The sequence below is a fragment of the Eretmochelys imbricata genome, chromosome 7 (genome assembly GCF_965152235.1).
Source record: "Eretmochelys imbricata isolate rEreImb1 chromosome 7, rEreImb1.hap1, whole genome shotgun sequence".
In the NCBI taxonomy this organism is placed as follows: domain Eukaryota; kingdom Metazoa; phylum Chordata; order Testudines; family Cheloniidae; genus Eretmochelys; species Eretmochelys imbricata.
In genome coordinates, this window is record NC_135578.1 from 9,081,491 (window position 1) to 9,107,883 (window position 26,393).

Below are 26,393 nucleotides of genomic sequence, written 5' to 3' on the forward strand. Positions count from 1 at the left end.
ATTATTTTGATCAGGAGTACAGAAAGGGCATTTTTTTATATGAGGGCAATTGGTCTTTGTCAATTCACTATAAGAATCATGAAAGCAGGGAAGCTGGACCTACTTCTTATTTAGAAAGGTGTGTCAATTTTTAGAAAGTGTCAATTCTAAGAATGACAGGTTTCAGAGTACCAGTCGTTTTAGTCTGTATTCGCAAAAAGAAAAGGAGTACTTGTGACACCTTAGAGACTAACCAATTTATTTGAGCATAAGCTTTCGTGAGCTACAGCTCACTTCATCGGATGCTTATGCTCAAATAAATTTGTTAGTCTCTATAGTTCTAAGAATGACATACTATTCGAAGTAATTTACTCAAATGGCTAAAAATAGTTTTCTCTCTTTTGACTACAACTTACCAAAACTGGTAAAGATTTATGAAATTTTTCATCTAAGTCCCATATTTAAAAATATTTCAGCCAGCTTTTAATTTTAATGTTTAAAATGGTTGTAAATGCAACCATATTTTGCAAGACATGTTCATGTCAGTGTGTATGGTCTTCAAGTTCTTTCTACTTAGAATCATAGAATATCAGGGCTGGAAGGGACTCTAGTCCAAACTCCTGCTCAAAGCTGGACCAATCCCCAACTAAATCATCCCAGCCAAGGCTTTGTCAAGCCTGACCTTGAAAACCTCTAAGGAAGGAGATTCCACCACCTCCCTAGGTAACCCATTCCAGGGCTTCACCACCCGCCTAGTGAAATTTTTTTTCCCAACATCCAACCTAAACAAACAATATATATCTTATACATCTCTAAAATCTGGGATGGGAGAAAATGTTTTAAGAAGAGAAAGGGAGGTATGTATCAAATAAAATAACAGATTTCAGATCAATTTGCATTAATTTGTGCACAAATGATTCACTCTCTCACCTTTTGTACCCGTTATGGTAACAGAAACAGCTCTTTTAATTGACGAAGTGATACCCCATCATCTTATGTTTTTACCTCTCTTACTTATGGTCACATATTGTCCTGAATTCCCATTGACATACTGCAGAACAAGTTATCTTTATATTTTTATTAATAAATACCTTGAGAGCATCAATGATAACCAAACATAACTCACCAATCCTGAACATCAGTGGACTTTTAACTGAACTATTGTGCATAGTAACCGCTAATCCACTGCAAATATAAACATGAAAAATACTTTGTTTTCATGCACAGATGTTCATTTAATTTAATTACATTGTCTTTCCATATTTTGTAAACAAATTTAATTAACTCTCTGCAATACTTAATATCCGTTTAGCAGGTCAATAAAAATGAGTATTAAATAAAGGAGGAAACATACAATGCTTATTTTACTCTACTGCCCACAGGTTTTAATATAAGATTCAGCAAATGTATATGGGTTCTAAAATTTAATTTAAAATCATCATGGTTCTCCTTAAAGGATATTCTTTTGTAGATGTGGGTGTTCATACGCAAGCAGAGAACAACTCCTTTGACCACCATAAAATGTCCAAGTGTAGGAAGGAGTGTTGGCATTATTTAACAATATCAACACATAAACCGAAAAAAATCATCACTGTACATCAAGTTCTGTACATTAAGGAGTATTTATACAAATACCATCCACCAAATATTGGCTTCTAAGGACAGTTCTAAAATAAGAGTGATTCACCTGGGATAATCTAACTTCCAGCAAGGCTAGTACTTAAAAGAGACATTTTAGGTTACTCTGAACATCAACATAGAGCACAACATGTTTTACATGATGTGCAGAATTCTCTCACTGTATGTGCAGATTAATGAGGCTTAAATTAAGTAGTAAAATGAAGCTTGAACAGCATAGTCTGTGGTGTAGTTACATCAGCAACTGCAAGTTCCTGACCATCCACGAGCCCCAACTCTGAAATAGGAAAAAAAGAAAGTTGTATGCAATAGATCTATGCTTAATAAAAAACAAACAAACAGAGTTACAGTTCTACAAAGGCTTAAACAAAACTATCAGAATTCAGTTATACGTAATTCATTAGCTATAACCACCTCAGTGTTAATTCAACCAAAAAGATGACTAGCAGAAGATATTTGTCAAGAACAAAGAAAAAGTAGGTTTCACAGCATCCTTTGCTGACTCAAATATTTTTTCTAATGACATCTGCCCAAATAATGAATGCTATTAAAGGAGTTAGTGTTCATCCCCAAAGTAATTTTAAGGACAAGCCTGACTGTATGAAAAGGGGTTAACCAAATTCTACTGCAGGAATTAGTGAGTGAGGAGGTAGGTTATTACCCTCTTATAGGTTTATAGTGAATTAGAAGAGAACAGAAAATGAATAGCAGCAGAACAGGAAGAGTGGAGGGGATGTAGAGAGGGTAACCGAGAAAAATTCTCTACTCCCTCCGTCTTCTGCAATTTGGTTTTTCTTTCTATGGAAGCAGACAGCTAACTGCATCGAAAATCCTGTTCTGTGGTAGGTAATCCCTACAGTTCCTCCTTCAAAAAAATCCCAATTTAATCATTAGGGGAGAGGAATGGGGAATAATAATCCCAGATAAAAAATCAAATCCATTAGTTTTATGACAATCCAGCAATCTGCATATTTGCACATATTTTAAAATGACTTCGTCAGATACAAACCTAGCTCTCTAAAATTAGTCATATACTAATTTTATTTAATTTATATATAATTTTAAAGATTTGTTGCTTAAAGTGCTATTATTGCAAAACATGCAATATGTTATACAGAGGCATTAAACAAAACAGCACTAAAACTCATGAGTTATCATATCTCTGATGTATATGTATGTCTTAATGTTCTGTGTGACTCAATTAGGCAATACCTTTCAGTGTCTTAGAAAGATTTGGCCTTGTTCGTTGTTCAATTGAAGCTACCGTCTGTAAAATAAATAAATAAATAAATAAATAAATAAAACTTTTTTTTTTATATATATTAAATCAAGCCAAACTTAAATGAAAATGAGTTAACTAAGCAAAAGCAAGCAGATACTGATCACCTGTAAATACAGTGTTTTATTCCCTCCATACACAGTTGCTGTGATTGCTGGAGATTTCATTTGCCTGTGTGCAAAACATGAAAGTAAAATATGAGAGCTTTCAGGATAAAATGCAGTTTGAAAAAAATCTAGTTTTAACATGCTGCAAACTTCAAATTTCTAAAAACTAAATCAGAATAAAAGAAATCAGAATAGTTGCACACTTACAACGAAGCATTATTTGTCAAATAATCCAAGACCTCCTGCAGTTTAGCTGATGGAGGAAACTCTATATTTTGAGGGAGTTGGCTGCAGGCAGGACAATTCTCCTACCAAAAAAAAAAAAAAAAAAAAGTGTAGTAATCAAGCTTATACTAATAGACTTTCAAATATACTTATATCAGTAATTATTCAAAATGTAGATCTTCGCTATTACAATTATTTGCAAAATTTATAAATGCATGGATCTAGCAAAATTAATACTTCTGTGAAGATTAAGTACCCAATCCAATACTCTGTGAAGTCAATGGGAACCTTTCCATCAACTTCAAAGGGCTGTGAATCAGGTTGTTAGTCACTAACATACAACAATCTATATAAAAAGGTGCAGTCAATCTGTATTTTGTTTGATTTAAAGTTTAGGGTTAATCCTGTATGTTACTGAATTAACTACGTTGTCCTAACCTCTTAATGCCAACAGTTGCTGTTGTGTCCTTAAGGCTATGTACTTTGTTCTGTGAATTATGATTCTTGATGTCAGAGGGTTAATATTTCCTTGATCCTGCTTTCCAGGCTCAGCTACTGTTTTCCTCCAGCTATATTAGCAAAAGCAATTGCCAGAGTTAGGGATTTAGTCACCTGGCTCACCTTTCTAGACAGGGATTGCAACTTTAAACACTGGATGCAGCAACAATGCCAACACAAATAGCTGGTGGAGAATCCTTCCTGCATGTGGAACTTCTTCCCCCAGTCATTGAGAAATTTTGACTCAACAGATATAAATATTTCTTAAATAAGGCATCAGTATTTTGTATTTATTATATGATGGTTATTGGTAATTTGATGTGATAGGTGGATCCCAGGCCTACCCTAACTATCAAATACTCCTCTTTCTAATGCAGTTGTTGCTGGACTGCTTGGCCCCAGCAGAGTAACACTGCTGATCACTGAGGATCTGGAGAACCAATGGAAAGATTTCTTCCCATAGTAACAGCACAATGCCCAGGGTTGTCTAGTACCTAGTTGTCTAGTTGCCATATCCCAGATATCTGATGTACCCCCAGATCAGCAACAACTGACCTTAATTTACTCCCCTTGAAAGCTGAATAGTCTCCCTGCTCTCTATGAATCTAGCACATCACTGCCTACTAGGCCAATCCTCCTCCCAAAAATATCCTGTACACTCATCAGGCTACTACTCCATGGGAAAGAAGTTAGACGTATTGTTACTTCTATTTCTAAATATTTCGGAGATATTTAGATACTACAGTGGTGGGGAACAGACACTGAATTTTAAGTTCAGCAAGTAAGTAGCTGCAATTGCAACAGGTGCTATAAAAATCAGCAAACAACCCAGCCAGCCCAAGAGGTTCTTCTGTAATAGTACTAACCTTTCTTTCAGCTTCAAATGTATATGTGTATAATCCATCTACATCATTGAACACCAAGTAGTTATTAAGAGGAATGTATGCACTGCAATGAGAAATGTGTTAGTGTTTATACAAGTAAGTTTGTTAAAAATATTTATATTAAAAAACAACAAATTACCTTGTGGCTATTTTAAAAACTTCAGTGGCACATACAGCTGGAAAAGGAAAAAACAGTTGCTTTGTTCTCAATCTCAAAATATATCCAAACACACAATCAAAATGCCTACAGATCGAAAGGTTTCTCAGAGATTTAACTGGTAGTACTATACACTAGTATGTGGTGGACTTAGTACTCATCTGAGACCGTCTTGGAGATCTACACTGTACTTTTTATCTTTACATTTTTGAGGTAGCAGTGCAACCTCCAAAACTTTTGCTTACTCTCAAGTCACAAAGTACTCAGAATTATGCAAGATCATGTGTAGCAGCCATGTAGAGAAAATGGTATAAAAAAACGAAAAATTAGCTAACTAGAAATCGCCTACGTGACCCACTCTCACCCGCCAGTCTTCAACTGCGGCCTCATGAAGAAGCTCATTACCCCTAATAGAAGGGCAAAGTGAAGGAAACTTGTACTCAGATGCCTGGGAACCTTCTAATGAAAGCCAAAGCTTTTCCTTTCAGCATTACTGTACCTGCAATGACGGCATTTGTAGATGCTACAGCTGGAATGATCCGCTTAACAACCCCTGCAAAGACAAAACATATAGCATTAAGCCTTTTCCAAAATAGTTTCCCCATATAAAGGGCTATGTTACCCAAAATTTGTGGTTGTTTTGACTGCAGCACATTCTATGCTAAGTCACTTTACACCTTTTCCTATAGCGCCCATCACTGTAGTATCTAAACGCTGTTGAAGTACCTTGGTATTTTTCTTGGTATTTATTGTTGCCATTTGCAAGAGGTTACTGTCCACACACACTCACCGAAATGCCAACTGCTGCACTCTCTTACCTTGAGTAAGTCTGTATGTAACACCCTTAATATTGAATTGAGATGCTCTTTCTAAAGACTGTTGGTAAATCCATTGTATATGATCAGGGTCATCTCCATCCAAAGGAACACTCTCTACAGGAAAATTAAAGATATACAGACAAATTTATCTAAATTCATAATGGCTCTTCATCAACATTATTTTTTTTGTCTACAAATTCTAAAGTTTGTTTTAATCCACTAGTCTTGGTGAGAATTAGCACGGTCTTGGAGGTGGTGTTGGCAAAACAATTTAGTTATTAAAACTAATTTCCATACATTTTATGAGCCCTGATGCATAATTTATAAAATCTGCAAGGTCATGACATGGATGGCCATGACAGGGTGCATAGGGGAGTCATGGGCAGGGAACTACATTGTGGGGTGGGGGAAGAATAGAACAGGGAGGGCTGGAGTGAACAGTAAGGGGAAAAAACCTATGTGGGAAGGTGAATCTGGTCTGGGGAGGATAAAGAATCCATTTACTGGCCTGGAGAGAAATCTCTCCAATTCAGCCCATTCTATATGGCCAATTCCCTCCAGGGGAATTGCCAGGAGACCGTATCTTGGGCTGGGGAGAAGTGGGGGCATCCCTCCAAAGCTAACAAGTTCTGTAGAGTTTGAGATTTGCTCAATGCCTTTTTAAACCTCTAAAGGAAACTCCCAGGATTAAAACATTATTAAGCTAGAAATACCTACCGTTTAGCTTAAAAGAGAAAAGGTATGATAATCAGTCTATTAACAAACATCGGGTAGTTGCATTAGATTGCTTCTCAATGATGGGCATTACATGAAGATAAGATTGTCTGATTTTTGTTTATTCTGTGGATAGTGGCCAGGGGGTAGAGTTAATGTTAACTAACCTTAAGTGTGCATTTTCATACTCCCCAATATTAATTTTTAAGTGTAACTTTAACTTTAAATGTACAGTTTTGTTGCTGAAGGGAAAAAAAAACCCTGAATGTTCTCAAGAGTTGAGACCATATAATATTTTTAAGGGCAATGTGAAGATTAGTAGACCAAATATTAGAACTACTTTTTTTATTAAATAATTACATGGACTTTGCAAGATTTGCATCTCTCTTCAACCCCCCTGAAAGTCTCAATACTTCCCCCCTCCCCACAAGAAGCATGCAAATATAAGCAATCATAATCAAATGCAGCAGCAAATTTATAGGTATACACAGGGGAAACAAAAGTTCGGCGAAAATAGTTAAGCTTTCAAGGGTTTATTATTAATGGCAAATTAATGCCGGTTTTAAAAATTATGAGATACTTTGACAGTGATATAGTATTAAACTCAAAGAATCTAAATAACCATTCAAAGTCAGTAAACCACTGTCACAGACTAAATTTACTATTATTGTAATAAGCAGTGAAAACCATAAGCTACCATCACGTGAATTATTATTCAATTATTCAGCATAATAAAGGGGCATTTCTCAATGGAACCATTCACATGACAAATTCAGTCTGAAATTATACATCTGTGTATTTACATTAGTAACAGACAGTTTCATTATTGGCTTCTAACAATCACATCTGTTCTTTTTTCTGCTGATGGATTAGTAAAAAAGAAAATAAGCAACATGTGATGAACAAGAGATCAATAACTGTTTATTCAACATTATCAGTCTATTGTTTTCTTTCTAATGCAGTTGTAAAATATTTACTTCAGGCTGAAAACTGACACGTAGGATTTTAATCCAAGAGTGAAGTTTGGCCAGTGGTTGTTGGTAAGAAAGTGCAAAATTAAAACAAACTGTTTACTGAATCGAAGTATGATTTTACACCTCTTACTTTGCTGTAAGTGTTTTGATTATTTAATAGTCACATTTTAAATCATTGATTTAAAAAATAAAATAAAATGCAGTGTACTGATTACCTCCAAAAGGATGTTCCTTGGGCCACTGCAATATCCTGACATATTCAATACAATGTTCTGGCAGCCTGGGCATAGATGCAATAGTACACATGGGAAAATTGATCTGATGAGGAAAGATCATAAAATGATTTAACATATATTCTGTGCGGGAGAGGAGAGGAAGGAGAAGGGATAAGTGGCAGAAATTGAACACACAGGGGAAAAAAATATCAATGCTTTTAGTTACCTGAGGTGGATAAAGTTCAAGTGTGCATTCAATACAAGCTGTCATTCCAGGAATAATCACACGAGCGTTTCCTTTAAAACCTTCTGTTCCTCCATCTATCAAAGGTATGATGGAACTTGGATCTAGCATGCCATCTTCATAGTTTAAAAATGACATCTGTTTAAATTACAAGTTTGCACAAGTTGCATAAAAAATTATACCAGATCCAAAGAGTTCCTTCTAAATCATCTATTACTTAAAGATATAACACAACATGACATGCTAAGAAATATTCAGTGTTGTAATAATAATAATCTATACATCCTCCCACTTTTATATTTGTCATTAGATACTTAAGACTTAAACCTCAAATTCATTTCTCATGGAATGTTGTTCCTACAGTCAAGTAGAACAGCAACGTTATTAAACCTGCAGAAATTAAAAAAAAAAAAAAAAAAAAAAAAAAGGCACCCACCATTGTATCTGACCAAAATACAAACTAGCCTGTTATTTAGGCTTAGATATAACTATTTCATAGCACGTAACTGTATACTGTACAGACATCAATGGAATATGCAGACCAAGATTCCTTCCTCGTAAGTCCCATAAACTGTAGTATGCCTAAATACTTAGCACTTTACATCTGCAAAGCGCAATACAAACATCAGCCAGCCCAACCTCCCAAAACATATGTGGAGGTAGGTACATAATTTATCACCCTATTGTACAGATGAGGAAACAGACATAGAAAGCTTATGTATGGTAGGTAACTGAGCCATTTCAAGGTTAAACATAACAGCTAAACATTTCTAGTATTGTTTGTTTCTGAGAGAGTTCAGTGTGTGTTCACAACTGAATCTGCTTTGATAAAGTAGGTATAGTCTGCCCACACACTGAATTTCCTCCGTTACTGTCAAGATCCGTAGAATCACAGGCCTTTTTAAGCAAGAAAAGGGCTACAACTATGAACACAAACAGGCTTTCACCTACAACACTTCTAGTTTTGTCACCTTTGTTTACAAGGAACCACACTCTGCTTAAAAGTCCATATTGCAGACATCTAGAAGAATACATTGCAAATCCACATAATGCAATTTTATCAATTGACTAGCTGTTGTTACGCTACCTATTTTCAAACTCCCCACAAGCCAAACATCCATCAACAGTACAATGTCCAGCATGTATTCAAGGATCCTGCTGAAGCCGTGAAATACATGCAAGGATCACATATATAACCTCGGTATCCTCTCAGACAACATGGACGTTTTCTGGAGTGGTATTCGTAATGCTATATTACATTCTGCTCCTGGAAAAATCAGTTTCAGACATTTGAGCAAGAATCCTTGGCTTTCTCAGGACGTTGCATCCACATTCATGCCTAGCTCAGGTGGCTGCCATCTTTTATTGACTGAAAAATATTTTTGGACCATATGTCATGTCCAATCACTTGTGAAACAGGGTTGTGCAAAAAACCAGCGATGAGGAACAGTGGCTAGAACATCTCTAATGAAGGAGACTGTTTGTGTGTGTGTCTCTCTCTCTCTCTCACAGGACCTCATACCAACACACAAGTTCCAATCCACTCAAAGAGAAATCCACTTTCCTTGTGAAAGTTGGCAACTGTGGGCAACCACTGCTCACTGAGACACATGTGGGATTTGGAAAGTCCATAAAAGGGGGCCTTTGTGCTGGAGGTGTGTATCACAAAGATAAGTTTTACTGGGGAATTTGATCAACATAAAATGTCCCCAAAATTAAATTTCTTGAGATAGCTTTCCACTAACTTCATTAGAGCTACAGATGGCACCATTCTGTGTCCATTCAAGCAACATAAGAGGATATTGAGTGAAAAAAGCTACTGACCTCATGGTGGATCATACAAACATACTGTTCAGCGTTAGGCTGGCCTGACAAAGTACATGATTGAGCTAATTTTCAAGAATTCTAGACTGCTCTGGAACATACAAAAATGCAGTCTCTTCGCCCTACGCCATAGACAAAAATTGTGTCTGCCCCAACTGTGATCCCAGGGGAGAGCGTGGCTAGCTTATGAAAGCTTACCTTGATTACTACATAGTGACAGGTGTTACTTCAACTACTTGGTTCAGCAAAGCCAGAACGGCTGCAGCCGTACAGCAAGATGGAGACACCTCCTGAAGAGACATTACACTTCTACTGAATAGGTCATTTGCTCACTTATTTTGCATTTATGAAAGCAAACAGGAAATGTTCACTAGTGAGTGGATAGAGCAGGCAGATGCAGATTTGGCATTTCATCAGCCAGACCCAGATGCTTTGGTTAAGGATATCACAAAGCTGCCAGTAAGCAACATGCTAATATTAGGGATGCCCTCTGCCAGTATTCTGCAAGTGAAGCAAATGGGAATGACAATGCTGATAGTTATAATCACAGTCAATTTACTTCTTACACTAGTAACAGTTAATCAATGCTTTTCGATGGTGAACTTGAGAGGGGATATAACTCCACTAAATCACTTGTACATGAAACAAAATCTCACACAATATGTATTTTAAAACAAGTTTTATTCAACTATAAAAAACTGAACATGTGCAAGGGCAAAGACAACCACCATGTGTTTGCACAGTGCCCAAAGTCAGAGATCAAAATAACAAATAAGGGGTGGGAAGAAGAAAGTGGGCAGGTAGTAGAACTACAGATAGTGATGCTGGAAATTGGCTGAGGTCTAGGCTGTCTCCGCTGTCCTGTTGGAAGGCAAGCCAGGAAGTGAGTAACAGAGTAGTATTCCAGGGCAGCGGGAACACTCATGAAGCATCACTGCTAGAGGGGTATCTGCTGGAACAAGCCTGGTGGTAGACACGGTCGGGCTGAGAATGTCAGGCATTCGTTTTTTAAAAAGGCTCACCCTATTCCCCATCATCTGCTGCATTGCCATGGAATGTTGCTCTATTTCCAGCCAGTTTATTTCCTTTTCATGTTCCATATAGTTTTGCAGTCTCTGATCCTTCTCCTCCTACACTGTCAGATTTCCACATTCTAAGCTGTTCTCAATAAACAGCTAAATTTGTCAAGCTCACTTCTTCTGCCATCTCCTCTTCTTGGGCTCCAGCAATCAGGCTCCCTCTGTAACTTAGTGAAGCTATCAATCCTTGATTTCTTCTTGTAACGGTTGTTGAGCTGATCTTAACATTACACTCCTTTGTTCTTGCTAATGTATGCTGTCTCCTCCGCTTTCTAATAGCGACTTTTGAAAAAGAAATGAAAAGCAGAAGGGTTAACAGGGATATTTAATTTCTCTTAATCTGTCTCACTGGCAACTGCCCACCACTAAAATAGGGAGAACTAAAATTTGAAGTAAGTGTCCTTTTTTCAAGAATAGAGGTAACTTTTGCCACTTTTGTGAGGAGAATAAGGAGGTGTTCAATTTAGCATGGGGTCTTACACACATTTACTGTTAAATCCACTGGTGAACACTGTGGTTCTGTATATCCTGAAATTAAAGTTCCTAGGTTACCTCAATAAAATGTGGATTAGTTTTTCAAGTTGATTATCAGTGCCAAGACCCTGGTTTAGGGAGGAGTCATGAAAGGCCAGTTTGCTAACAATCTCATTGCTGATCTACAGGAGCGAACAACCGAGTATTTCACTACTCTAACACCCAGAGATGGGAGAAAGACTGTAGCTAAAACAAACAGTTATCAGCATTAGTTACATAATCTGGTCCTATTGGACAGAGATTGGACTGATCCACTCAGGTCATGATGTCTACTAGCTACAAGACAGAGTAAGTGGATTTGGCTTTAATACCATCAATGGGTGTTTGAAACTTTCACTTTTTAATATCTTTTTCATGCTATTTTAGTGCTATTATACGGGGCACAGTACTCGAGGGGAAGCCTGGGATCACTGGAACTTCTATGCAGTATGACAACATAAGGTGGAGTTGTTGGTCCCAGGATATTAGAGAGACAACGTAGGTGAGGTAATATCTTATTAAACCAAATACTTGGTCCAATAAAAGTTATTACCTCAACAAACTTGTCTTTCTACCAGCAGAAAGAGCAAAAAGAGGGTTCTGGCAAAGGCAGGATCTGGCTACAAGAATGATGGTGGGGTGAGGGAACTGTGAAGGGCAGCATGCGCCATCATATTTTGGGGGGAGAAAGGGAAGAAAAATATCGGTCTTTTGGCCAAACAGCACTCGTAGGAGGGGCTCAATACTATTCTCACTTGCTCCCCATAGATGTGGAAAGAGTGAAGACTTCCAGCCTTAATGGCCGCAGCATCCATTCACACAACAGCAGCGATGAATCACTAACATATGGACCACATTTCTCTCAACTCAAGCATACAGTTGTTATAAACAAACACTACACCTTACCTGGAGAGTCTGCTCCTTCCTCTATTCCAACACTTAGCTGGGATCTACAACAGCAGATCCACAAAGTCCAGGTTCATGACCTGCCAATCCAATTTCTGCTTATCAATTCACTTCTCCTGCCCCACCAGATGCTGCTCCGTTGTCCAATGACATGGGAGGCTCAGTGAATGCCTTGGGCCCAAGACTATGTTTTAACATGTTGTAGACAGGGAAAGGTTTGCCTTCCTTCGAGAGACATTCGTGTGTTGTTCTGGATCCAAATGAACCACATTTTCACGCTCTTAATTTTATCCTAAAGTACTGCTTTGCATTATGCCTTATTCTAAGCTTGACCAGATGCTATGACATGTGGCATAAACAAAAGTGCCCTGGAATGAGAATCAGCTCAGAATGGATCCCCTCATCACTCCAGATATTGAGAGCAGCCCTAACACATTTGGCTCAGACCAGCAAGCTGCACAATCATAGGGCAACTGTTGCTGAAGGAATTTCCAGACCAAATGCAGAAGATAGCTAATTCAAGAACATAGTGATTGCACAGAAGTGAATGATTACAAGGTACATGTTTTGTTATGGCAGGTGAATGTAGAGCATTATATACAGGTATAAAACTTCATGTAGGATTGCCATAGTATGCACTCAGCATGGGACACAAATGCCAAGGAGCCCTGGTCTAGAGAGATCACTGAAGGATGAGCAAGAGCACTGTGGAATTGTGTTGGTAGGACTGATAAACTAGTGCAGCTGTAAACATCTCAGGTTTACACAGGTAATGAAATGGTGCTGTTAAAGGCTCATATAATATACTGGAGATGGTGCAATTAGACTCATATGGGATAGCTTGCTAAATTCTATGGGGTGTGACTGCAGACATACTGTTATGCATATGCCAAGTGCCATAATTTGTTCTGAGGTCTGGAGAGGTTAAGTGAGTTATCAAAATGTTACACAAGTCAGTGGTAGAGGCAGGACTGAAATTTAGGCAACCTTGGTTCCCAGTCCCATGCTCAAGTCCACTAGACCTTGCTGCCTCAAAGGCATTATCTTAACTCAAGGAAGTCCCATACTAACAAAGAATTAGCTTTTGGGGACCAAATCCTGCTGGCTGTACACAACTTCTGTGATTATTCATGTTTACAAAGAGCAGGATGTGCCCTTAATATATTATTTTTACCTGGTACCACTAGAAAGCCATTGAAAAAAATCACAGTTGTCTCACTCATGTACTATTAAGTGCATAGTCCCCGAAATAAAGTGTCAGAAGGTTTTTGGTGTTTTGTTTTTTTTAAAGAATTTAAGAATAAAATCCAAAGTAATACAAGATAAATACAAAAAACTCACAGGAGCAAGAAAATTCAAAGAAACAGAGGCATCCCTACCTTTAATTCATCCCACTGAGGCAATGAATAAACACCAATACCAAGGAATAAAGTGGTGAGTAGTAATGGAAAAACAGTTTAACCTGAATTCCCTTATTTATATTAATTTAAAATTAGATCCTGCTTTTACTTATTTGTTTTGAAGTAAATGTAATGATCACTGAAGGTGTTGGATTGACAGTCCGGAAGACAGAATTGTTTATTCACAGAGCACATTAGCACAGGCAGCAGCAAGGAAAACTTCTCCGTGCTGCCAGTCACTGTATCTCAACGCTGGCCTTGATGGACCAGTTCTAGGTATGAAAAGAGAGAGCTAAGTCTCTATGCTCATTTAATCCATGGCCCTTCAGAATGCAAAAAAAGGACCAAGCTAGTGCCAATTACACTTGTGGATTTTGTGATGCAGACAGCTGTCCAGCAGGAACTGGAACTCATGACATGTAAGACACTCAAGAAAAAAGGATGAGCTGGTTTTAGTGGCATTAAAATCCATTCATAGTTTACATGTAAACTGACATTTTTCACAAAATGTAATAAAATAGTATACATTTCATCATGATCCACAAGGAGTTAGAGGTTTAACATCTTACATCAAAATAAAAATATACTCAAATATGAAATATAACGGAAAATGTACATCTTTACCATTATCTTAACCAGTTTCACAATTCTCTTTTAACACCATTTGTTCCATACTACTGCTATATGTTGCATAAAGCTGTTTAAATTTCACTATCTATACTCAAATGATAATGATTAACGTTAGAAAGATTAAAATAAAGTCTTTACCAGCATGCCATTTATCCATCTTCTTGCAATTATAGAGTCCAGACCACATACAATAATATGAAATTCTAGAAGAAAAAATTTTATTTAAAATTTCAATGTGTTTTCCTTTAAATAATCAATATATTTTATTCACACAACAGGAATGAAGTTAACTTAACTGTGCTATGTAGTTTATATGAAAGTTTCACTTAGAAGTTCTGGCTTTTAGTGAATAGTATTTTCTGCTCATTTGAAAGAAACAATAAAAAGTGAACACAACTGACTCAACCAAAAAATGGCAACCATCAACAACTACAGTGCTTTCCCAAAGCACAAGTGGAGAATTTGTATATTTGCAAATGCTACTTACGTCGAAAGAAAGTTTCATCCATATCCTGAATTTTTTTAAAATGACTGAATGTATATGCAGTAAAGGAATATTATGGTAATTAGTACTTTTATAGTATTATAACCAAATCTAGATTAACAAATACAAAATCAGTAAATCAAAAGATCCAATGATCTATATATATATAGCACTCTATTAATATTTATATTAAAGTAGTGATCAGAAGCCTCACAATGCCTGGAAGTTTTTTGGACGGAAGTTTGGACTATGAAATCGTCGGCTACGAAGACAACAATAGTAGCCCCTCTGGAGAGTGCTGTCTAGTCCCTTCACTCTCATATTACTCTGAAGGCGATGAGGAGCATGGTCTGAGCTTAACTGTGTAGAAGAGCTGTGAAAGAAAGGGAACCTGGAGCAGACCTCAGACACCAGTGAAGTTGAACTGGGAGTCCCCTGACCCCAGGATCAGTCCTACCACAGTAAGGGATACATGAAAAGGGTAGCAGGGGAGAATTCCCTGTTGAAAACCAAACAAGAATATAAAAAGAGGAGGAGACAAGAGTCTGTACGAGACAAATCAGACTGGTGAATAAAAGGGTGGCACAAAGAGACAGGCTGGACACCAGAGATGACATCACTTTAGGTCCAAGAGTCAATGCTAGTGCAGTGCTGGTCACAGTGCCAAGAGCAGCCATAGTCTAAAAAGGTCCACAGCAACACAGAAAAGCCTCAACTACCTTAATAATAATAAAACTATAATAATAAATAAAAACATTAAGCTTTCCAAAAAGGGGGCCAGTGGGAGTAACAATGGATTCTGCCAAGTTTCAACTTGCTGCATATTAAGATCGGAAGAAACTGAGTGGTGGGTAGAGGTGTGTCCCTTTACGCATGCTGACCAGAATGCAGAAGGATATAACTACAGAAGGTGTGACCACAACACATATGGCTATCTATCTATAAATAACTGGTAGGCCCAGGAGGTTCCATGCTGGCCATGCTCCTTTTACATTTTTCAAACATATTTCATTCTAGCTGATGAAGACGTTTATATTTATCACAGATTCTTACTACATATTGTAAGGAATAACACAATACATACACCAAAAACTACTTCTATGCCCATGTACACTTCTGCTGTTCTACAAGATAATGCCACAGTGGGAAAGAACTTAAGCCATCAGTCCAAATAGTAAGTTATTTTTTGAACAAATGAAAAGAAGTGAAGTTAGAGTCTTTAAAATTAAAAAGCCTGACCAAGTACAGCAATCCTAAAAACACAATTAACTTCAATGGCTATTACTTCTCTGAAAGGATACGGTACAACAGCACAATTAGGAATTCGGTTGTTTAGAAATTCTGCTGCAACCTCTGCTTTAGGTCGTCCAACATCTTTGGGTCTGAAAAAAAAAAAAGTGCTTTTAAAATTCTGATTCTAATAGCAGTCATTAACCTTTGAGAATTCACGTCTTACAAATGATTTACACAAGATGAAATATTACTGTAGGAGAATCTAGTAACAGATACTATTAAGGAGTATTCCTGTCATTTGTTAAATGGTTTTTACTTATAACCTTCAGACATAAGACTAAACACATTTAAAGATCTTCATAACAGCTGCTGATACAAAATATTTGAAAATCTGGTGGATATTTTATTTTATTAGGAAGGAAAGTGGTATTTGTGAAGCTAATACTTTAATATGTATAAATTCTTCTATAGTATTACTTATTCCATTATCTTAAGTATCAATCAATTCACTGATGCCTATGTATTACTTGTTAACAGCTTTATTCTGTTTAATTAAAAAAGAAAGGCACCATACTTGTACCCAATAGAAAACTCCTTTTTGTATGCTGTTTAACAATACATAATTTGATTTCAATTTAAAATTTAAGAAGGTATTAAACCAGAAGTCTGGGGTCAAAGTCTACTCTCAATTCGTCATATGCAACTCCCACCAAGAGCAACTGAGGACAGAACTAATAAAATGTATTTCCCCCCCATGACTGGAGGGGTCTTAATGGGCAACTTCACCTCGAATGGTCCCTTGAAGTGTTCACTACTTATGCAAAACAATCTGTTCCACCTTGTATTTAGCTGTGGCAGTCTGAGTACATTTCCCAGACCTGAAGAAGACATCTGTGTAAGCTTGAAAGCTCGTCTCTCTCACCAATAGAAGATGTTACCTCACCTACCTGGGCTCTCTAGAACCCAGACAGAACACATGAGGATAGATCTTCGTTCTGAGATATTTAGAAAAGCTAACTTGACTTGTTACATTTAATTTGATGTAGACATTGATCAAGACTACAACTAACAATATTTCAATTAGAACTTTGTTCAGCAAATTGTACCGTTAATTTGAGAAGCTCACTGCAAGTCCCTAGGCACTATATGCATTAACATTTTCTATATTTTCTATCATGCCAGCTATGGCCACAATTGATTAGATTTCATTTTATTTTTTAATCTTGGAAAGCCACCAGATTTCCTCATAGAAATTAGAGACGGAAGACTTTCCTACCTAGACGCTCTAGTCTCTCCCTTAACCGATTCAAGACTGTTTTCTATAGGACATGCTCTAATAATTTACTTTTATGTATAGAGGATGTTTGGAAGTGTGCTATCAAAAAAATCCCAACAATTACTTTTATACTTTTTAAAATAGTATTCAATGTTTATCCATGCCTGCAATAAGGTATTTAAGAAAGCATTCAAAGTTGGGAATAGGCAAGATTAAGATGCTTGCTATAGAGGCTAATATTTACAATAATTATCATCTTGCATATATTAACCAACATCTTTTAAGAGATGAGGGACTCTAATCTCCACTCTCTGTCTTGCATCTTATTTTGCCATTGAAACCTGTAAAAATTGAGTTCAACCTGGCTGTAAAACGCTACCAAATCAGAACAGTAAGAATTTCAGATTCACTTTGCATAGGTGCAAGACACTACAAAAAAAGGTGCAAGGCAGTACAGAATCAGGCCTCTGGTTTAGTTAAGAATAAGCATTCCCTTGATATGAAAAGCTAGTTAGCAATGTTGATGACATTCTACTAGACTAAACAGATAGACAATCTAAACATATGCCTTTTGCTTTCAAATCTAAGAATATTTAAATGATGAAAATATTACTTACCGAAACAAAAATTGCCTATTCAGATTAGAAACATCTATCGTATCCATGTCAATAACATGGATTTGTCTAAAACCAGACAATGCCTGTGGAAATAAAGTGAAGCTTATAAGAGGAAGTGAGATCTTTATAGCTCTTCAATAACACATTCCAAGTGCTAAAGGGTTCATAAAAAGCCAGCATCTGAAGGAATCTATAAATGTGTTCAACTCCATACACAGATTGGCAAATGGACATAAATAACATGCAACCGGTTGACTTTTTTTCCCCTGCAATAAACATTCTAGAGTTAGACTAACTAAAAAAAAGTGCATGTCACAGATGTAGCCGGTGTATTCTGTAGTACTAAGGCTAAGTCTACACTAGCACTTTTGTCAGTCTGGGGTGTGAAAAAACACACCCCCTGACCAATACAAGTTTTACTGACAGAAGCACCAACATAGCTACCACCATTCGTTGGGGGTGGTTTAATGATGCTGACAGGAGAGCTGTCTCCCATCGGCATAGAGCAGCTACATGGGAGACCTTACAGTGGCTCAGCTGCAGCGGTAAAACTGTGCCACTGTAAGGTCTTCAGTGTAGACATAGCCTAACACTTCATGCTTTAGGGACAGTTCACTTTAAAATTGGTTTTGCAAGAGTATGATGAGAAAGTGTCGGAAATATTAGTATTGTAATGCTTATGTGATAAGTGACTGGACATTAAAATGCAAATTACATACATTTTATGTAAGTAATAAATTTGAATTTATGTGCAGTCATTTTCTGGTTAAAATACTTATTACAAAAGCTGGTATTTGGAAAAACTGGGTTAAATACATTAGAAATGGTCAAACTATGTTTTGAATTTAGGACACTTAAGATGAAGGAGACATTCACACTTAGGTGGTGTTGTTTTGTTTTAGCCCATCTTACTGCAGTACAAGGAAGATGGTAATATGCTGATTTACAGTATGAATGGTACCTGCATAACCACAGGGGATAGAATTTTTTTAAATAAGGTCAGACTTTGCAAAAGAGTAAACTCCGCAAAACTATCTTAATCTATTTATCCCTTGCCTACATGGTTCAGAAATGTTCAGGCAGAAAGTTAACGCCAATGCAATTTTAAATACTTTTAACAACCATTTCTGAGTTATGATAAATGCAGACTGGGACTTTCCATATATGTGCTCAAATCACAGCTGACAATAACCATGAAGAACTTATAGTCAATACTGAAGTACAACCAGAAGTGCAAAATCACCTCATTATTTGACACAACTCAGCAGGCTTAATCTCTCTGCCACTGATGATCTGCCCAATCCTGTTGCTAGTCCAGCCCATCCTCAGTAATGAGGAATGGTACTACAGCACAATAATGTCTACAAAATTATTGCGGGACTGATCCAATAGTTTAATGATAGTGCCCTGACACTATCACACAGAAGACTTGTCTGAATTGCAGTAAAAAGAATTGAAATGCTATGGAGACAAGCACACTGCCTCAGAGGAAGAAAATGCCTTGTGTTACTGGACAGCAACCCTCCTGCCATAATTATGGGTTCCAAGAAGATTTCAGTTCTGTCCCATAAACCAGCAAGGATACTGGGCTGCAACATGGCTTCTCAAAAATAAGCAACCATCAAGCAGAATAGGTAAAATCTGAAGAATCTGGTGAAGAACCTTGTCCTCCAATTTCTTATAGGATTAATATTCAATATTCTCACACATATGAAACATTTATTATTTGACATCCAAGAATGAACACCAAGAAGCCATATTATATGTATTAACTCAAATAATACTGTATTCAAAGCACTAATTAAACAGAAATCAAAATCTATTTTTTTTAAAGTAAAAGCATGTATTCTTAGGCAGCAGTAGCTAGTGAGAATTTAACAGTGGATATCTGAGTGCTGCATGTTCATCTTGTTTCACTGGATGATGCTCAGTTGTCATTTTAAGTTCATCCAAAAGTCGAAAGAAAATTAAGTTAGATTTTAAATTGAACCATCAATATTTATTTAACATACTTAAACAGTGTTCTGTATCAGCTGACTATTTCACTTGCTACCATGAATTTGATTTGAGATTAACTTGAAACTATAGCACTTCTTCTGATCCCTGAAAGAGGCTTTTCAGAGCAAAGAAACTGGCAGGACAACACTTAAGCGACCATCTTGCAAACATTTGCACACAAGAATAAGATGACAGAGCAAAAAAACAGTCGAAGTGAATGAATAATCTCCTGAGGAAAGGAGTAGAATTCCAAGAAACAAAGAGGAAAATCAAAGTAATTACCAGATTTTTCAGGAGTTCACATCCTAATCCTCCTGCTCCAATAACTAGAACTTTACATGTGTTTAACAAAAAGTCGAGAGGCTGTAAAGAATTAAAAAGGATATTAATATTTTGAATAGGAGAAAACTAAGATTTCCCCATTGCATCACAAAACATACGATTAACTTACAACTTCTAAGCGCCTATAATACTTTTCTTTGATCTTGGACTTTAACAGGTGTTCGGTCCACACAATTCTTATACCTTGACTAACTTTAGTAAAAGATGTCTGCTGATTTCAATATTTCTTTCATTTTTCCTATTTTATTTTGCTTGTGAAATAAGCAATGTGCCCGCCATCTTCCCTGTCAGACACAAAATAATTAATCTGAAGATATTACGGTTCCTTTCTCCCGCTGAAAAGGTTTGCTGCCACACAATACAAAATGAAAGTAAACCCAGAGACAGAAAATATTGTTGGCCTAAAGGGTAGTGAAATACTCGCAGCATTGGGTAATTGCTCTCTGTGGACTATTCCACCAGATATTTATCTTGAACTGGAAACTGATGGAACAGTACACTAATGATAAAAAGGAATAAAACAAATATTCTTGATAACAAACAAGAATAAACTGTGAAATGCACTGAAAAAAGGAGAGAGAAAAACAAAAATAAATGAAAAACAGAAAACCTCTTAAAAAGAACACCTTGAGAAAAGTTTTTGTTTTGCTTTTTAACATAAAGCAAGAGTGCATTAAAAATAGGGACGACAAAAGCACAGGCTGACAATCCAGAATAAAATGGAAAGTAGGAAAAGGAAGAAAAGCGGTAAGAGATAAGAATTTTTATAAAGTGAAAAATCAATGTAGGAAAAACAATGAGAAACGATCAGGTGAAAAGGAACTAGGAAACTGTTCATAAAGAAAAAAGTGGGAGCAATACAGAAAGGAGGGAACAAAAATTAGTGGGGAAAAAAGCAAAATAAATCAAAAGTACTCACTTATTTTGCTATTTACTTTTTAATTTTTTCTAATTGCCAAGGCTAGCTTATACATATCAGAATTGATATGAGTGTGACACATAGACTCATATCAGCAGTTCAAATAGTTATCCCACCTTCATTTATTGAGTTTTGCTCATTCCCATTAAAAATCTCCTCCCTTCCCAATACAGTAGAACCTCAGGAATTACAAACACCAGAGTTATGAACTGACCAGTCAACCACACATCTCATTTGGTACTCAATCAGGCAGCAGCAGAGACAACAAAAACAAAAAAACCCACAAATACAGTACAGTACTGTGTTAAACATAAACTACTAAAAAAATAAAGGGAAACTTAAAAAAAAGATTTGACAAGGTAATGAAACTGTTTCTGTGCTTGTTTCATTTAAATTAAGATGGCTAAAAGCAGCCTTTTTCTTCTGCATTTTAAAGTTTCAAAGCTGTATTAAGTCAATATTCAGCTGTAAACTTTTGAAAGAACCAGAACGTTTCGTTCAGAGTTACGAACAACCTTCATTCCCGAGGTGTTTGTAACTCTGAGGTTCAACTGTACTGTGACTACTTATGATTAGCTTAATTCCTTGTTTATCTCGGAGATAATTTCTTACTGCACCCAAAATTACTTAAAACCAGTAGAAAGTTACTATTTTCCAGTTCAAACTTCAGGAAATAACCCACACGCACTGTACAATTTATGCATATATTACCAAGAAAGCTTGTAGCTGAGAAAGAAGTGTGAAAATGTAGTAGTCTATTTACAACACTGTATTTTATTCTAAAATCATACAATTCAACTGATTCACTTTAAACACACACATGCATTTTTAGTTATTGTGCATTGCTGGATGGTACACCAATAAATGTGTGTTCACATTAGTTTGCAACACAACACTACAAACATTTTTATTTAAAATAAACGTTTCTCACTTGAGTGCCTGGCTCGAAATCAGGGTGTGTGAATGGTCCAGATCGCTCGAGGAACTTCTTTACATGGTTCCAGCGACCTTCCCAGTCTCCAGTGTCCCCACACCCACCATCAACAGCCATTCTGCACAGAACATAGTAAATTCAGCTGCAAAAATCAGTAAAGAAAATGCCATACCTCTACAGCTTGTTTTCCATCAGTTGTGCTAAAAGAAAACCAAACTATGGTCTAATCCTGAAAACATGTCCACATCTGTTAACTTTACTCCAGTTCTGGTTAAGCACATGTGTAAAGGTTTGCAGGACTGTGGCAGCTAGAGAGTGTTTTTGAAACTACAGAGTAATACTATTAACTACACACCAAAGTCAAAGACAAATATACACTTGAAAATAATCTGGCTAATTACCTATAATCAGCTAAAGGTGATCTGGAAAGAAAAAGTGAGTGCGCTCTTATGGTGGTTGTTTGTTTCTGATGTACAAAGAATGCCTGAAGGAGTTTTTTCTCAGCTCTTTTCCTTAGAACTATCAGGAATGTCAATGTATTCTTGTATTTCTTTTCTATGTCGGACTGCTTAGGTGAGTCAGATAAGCATATTAGGTGCTCTCAGCACTTAGCAGGGGTGGAGTGTTAACAGTTTCCCTTCCATGCATTTTAAAAAGGCATTAACAAAAATGCCAACTGTCTGAATAAAAGTAATTTCTTCTCAATTAACGAGGTGCCACTTTCATTGTACCTATTTGCCAGTTAAGCATAGAGTATTCCAGGGCAGACAATATAAAATTATTTGTGTTGTTAATTTTCTTTAAAATTTTAATGAATTCTTTTACATCATAAAGCAAAAAGAGGCCATAACACATTTTTCCTCCCTTTACAGGTCACTTTTAGTAGTTCATAATTAAATTAATTTTAATTTTATATCTCAAAATATCTTTTTGGAATACTTCAGAACTGGCTTACTCACTTCAATATTGCTTTAAATTTAAGATCACTCATCTCTTTTAAATTAATCCATACACGGAACAAATAATCTTTCCCTGAAAAAGCATGTCCCATTTAAAAATTTAGTTCAACTCAGCCTCTATAATTACTGTTCAGTGTTAGAAAGAGCTGCATAAATTAAAAAACAGTTTTCCAGTCTTGGGCATGCACACCCAACTTTGACATATGCAAGATATGTAGTTTGTTTTCTACTACAGATGTTCTTTATATTTCTCATGCAATATAAGATTAATTCATTAATTGCTAGGATTTATTTGTCTCCCTCCTCCTCACTTGTCAAAAAATAGGGAACACCAGCTATAGTGGCAAGACACTGCATACCCTTTTTTCAAAATTCAAAACATGGACAATAGGGTTAACTCCATTATAATTTTATTTGATGCATTTTTTAAAAATAAGCTATAACCCTGCAAAAGACTTTCTATAATTTGGGAACAAAAACTTGTAGTAAATAAAGTGTTAAAAAAAACCTACCCTCAAACTGGATTTGTCTGAATATTTCACAAGCTGTCAATATTTTGACTATTTTTAGACAGTTTGCTGAAATATCCCTGGGGGGTGACTATCAATTCTATGGAGTTACACGTACAGTTACTAATTTATGAAGGGCTTAATAACAAGAACTACAGCACAAAAATCTCTTTTGTAATTGAAACTTGCTTCACTTTCTTCTGCAGTATGTACAATTCACACTCCCCTCTCTGACTCTTGGATCTATGGATCCTCCTGTTGTACATTGGTTCTTAGCATGCATGGCTACTAAAGAAATGCAAATCTCATAGATGTTTTTAACTTATTTTATTTGCACCACAAACACTAATCTGTATCCTGTGTACTGTAATTTAAAAGTTCTGCTGGAAATAAATGTAGAGCCGTGCTTGGTGGTGTTAAGAACTGATTTCTGTGCTTTTTACATAGAATCTAAATGTATCCATTATCCAACTGTACTTTTTTTCATGGGGGGGGGGGGAAGAGAGAAGAGGACTATATTGTTCTTAATTTACAGTTAACTGTAGGCAGTAAGATTTGGTTTTGAGTTAGACACTTTGGAGACCTGCCAAATCTGTTGTTTGAAGTGAGGTGTTTTTTGTTCATTTTTAAAGTCTTCACTTTTGCAGCACCATGGCATTAGCAATTCTCTGTGTAATTACATTTTGATTAAGGATCTTAGAATGTATTTCAACGAACTGTTTCAATTTCTCATTTTTAATTTTCAATGTCATTTTAACTGTCACTGTATCACAGTCCTTACGATGTCCCAGGTCCCACTCTTTCCTTCTCCCTCCCAGCTCCCAAAGCTCCACGCTTCTGAGGGGCCCTGTCATCAGCATGCAGCCAATATGCCCAAGAACCTCTGTGACCCCATCCCAAACATACACATGCAATGCCTGTGAGCCTACCACCAGGCTAAGTAGCTACATCTGTTCTGTGGTCTTTAGGGAGAGGGTTGCAAGCAGAAGGAAGGATACAGCTTGAGGGTTCCCACATGTTACTTCTTGGGGAGTGAGGGGAGGTGCATAGAGTCTGGGGTTTTAATAAGCCAAGGCAGCTCTTCTGTAGCCTGGATCTTTAATTCTCAGCAGCCAAAACAGCCACCACCTCAGGCCTCTGCCCAGCAGCACCGCCTCTCCCAGCACTGCCAGGCCATACTCATGCCAAGCTTCCAGCACCCCAAGCACCAACCCCCTCTCCGCAGGAGATTCCTCTTCTCCAATCCATTGCCCAAACCCCTTAACACCCAGGAGCCCACACTAACCCATCCCATAGCAACTTCCTCCAGTCCCATAGCTCCACCTCCTGCCAGCCTGCCTCGCGCTGCCCCATCCCACAGCAGCTTCCTCCCACCCCATAGCTCCACTTCCTCCGACCCCACCCCCTCCCAGTCCACAGAAGCTAACCTGTGCCTACAGCCCCCTCAACCCTAGCTCACTACACCAGGCCCAGCAGGCTCCCAAAGCCCCAGTATCCAACTCCCGACACCCGCCCCCCCCCATAACCCACCTGCTAGTAACTGCCCCACCCCTCCCCCCTCAGGCCCCACACTAACCCACCCGCCAGCTCCACCCTACCTGACCTCGCACTAAACCCCCCCCCCCCCGGTAGCAACGTCCTCCGGCCCCCCTTTCCCCAGCCTCGCACTAACCTCCCGCCGGCAGCCGCCCCGCCGGCCCCGCACTACCCCCCTCCCAGGCAGGCCTGACGCTACCCCAGCAGCCCGGCCCTACACTGCCCGCCCCGCCGAGGCCCCACCACCGCACTAGGCCCCGCAGCCCGGCCCCACACTAACCCATCCGCCAGCAGCTCCTCTATCCTCCTTCTTTTCTTCTCCCTAAAAGAGAGAGAATAAAAGAAGGGTCAGTCTCGCGCTACCGAGCCCGGGGGGAGGGAGCCCGGGGCCCACCGAGCCCCGAGGGAAGGGGGGACCACACACACAGCTACTTACGGCTCCTCGCCATCCGCCATATTTCCCTCTGCTTCCCACAATGCCCCGCTGCCAAACCGCCGCGGCCCTTCGGGCCGAGCCGGCCAACGGCAGCGCAGCGCCTCTATGGGCGCAGCTCAGCTAGAGCGCCAAGGCGGGCGGAAAGACCATAGAGAGCAGCTGGGAGGAGAGAGCGCCCCACCTGGCGTGCTCCGGCGGGGCGACGTGGTTCCTCGGGGGGGGTGGAGGGAGGGAGAGAGGGCGCGCGCATGGCACGTGCTTCCAATAGAGGGCTAGTGTAGAACTCAGCGCCACAGCAATAATGTAGGGAATGGACCCCCTCCAAGGCAGTGCTTCTCAAGCTATCTGATGTGGGGGACCGGCAATTTTTTTTCCCAATGTGCGCGCAGACCGGCAGCCGATGGCTCGCGGACCGGCACCGGTCCGCCGACCACCTCTTTGAGTCGCACTGCTCTAAGGGACTCCACAACCTTAATCGGCCCCCATAGAACTCATCCCTCTAGCCACAGTGCAGGGTATAGTCCCCTATAGGTCATCACAGAGCCAGCATCCCGGGGAAAAGCCCACAGCACATCTCGCTTGATTGCCAAACTGTAGGGCATAGGTCTCCAAAAAACATCCCCCCTTGCCCAAATGAAGGGTATAAGCCTCTGCAGAGTTCACTCCATAATACAAGGTGTAAGCCCGACAGAATTCCTCTTCACACATAGGTAGGTCTCTGATCTGATTTCCTAAAGTCACTATTTATGCCCATAATGCATAGGAGGCCCTGTCACTCAGCCTTACGTCAATAATGCAGCGTATAAGAGTCTATAACTCACTCCTACAGTCACAACAACGGAGAGCATAGGCTGATGAAAGCTGGAGTTTCCTCTGAAATTCATATGTACCGTTTCTATACAGGCTTGAGGGATCACCGTCAAGCTCTGAGAGATTCACAATCTGTGTTCACTGCACTTTGAACTCTTACAGCTTCATGGAGTAAGAAACCAGATTTCAAAACAGCCTCTTGCCTATTTATTGCAGAGCAATAATCATACAGCCATCTGACCAGCACATCTTCTTT

At 38.3% G+C, this 26,393-nt stretch overlaps 1 protein-coding gene across 3 annotated transcripts; it reads right to left on the minus strand.

Annotated features, from left to right (window-relative positions):
- Positions 1–1,042: 1,042 nt before the first annotated feature.
- Positions 1,043–25,400, minus strand: UBA3 (ubiquitin like modifier activating enzyme 3). 3 transcript variants are annotated; one of them, XM_077820960.1, is made up of 18 exons: positions 25,328–25,397; positions 25,172–25,213; positions 21,885–22,005; positions 19,975–20,055; positions 17,695–17,777; positions 15,870–15,950; positions 14,572–14,615; positions 14,223–14,287; positions 7,715–7,870; positions 7,489–7,591; positions 5,586–5,699; positions 5,267–5,320; positions 4,750–4,786; positions 4,593–4,674; positions 3,211–3,311; positions 3,004–3,067; positions 2,830–2,884; positions 1,043–1,894 (listed from the first exon to the last, which is right to left on the minus strand). In XM_077820960.1, exons 1-18 carry the CDS (start codon positions 25,345–25,347, stop codon positions 1,806–1,808), a joined length of 1,392 nt encoding a protein of 463 aa, XP_077677086.1. In that variant the 5' UTR covers positions 25,348–25,397; the 3' UTR covers positions 1,043–1,805. The 3 variants fall into 3 exon arrangements, with proteins under 3 accessions (XP_077677086.1, XP_077677087.1, XP_077677088.1); XM_077820961.1 differs by lacking the exon at positions 25,172–25,213 and having other exon boundaries at positions 25,328–25,400; XM_077820962.1 differs by lacking the exon at positions 25,328–25,397 and having other exon boundaries at positions 21,885–22,029; positions 25,172–25,203.
- Positions 25,401–26,393: the final 993 nt, after the last annotated feature.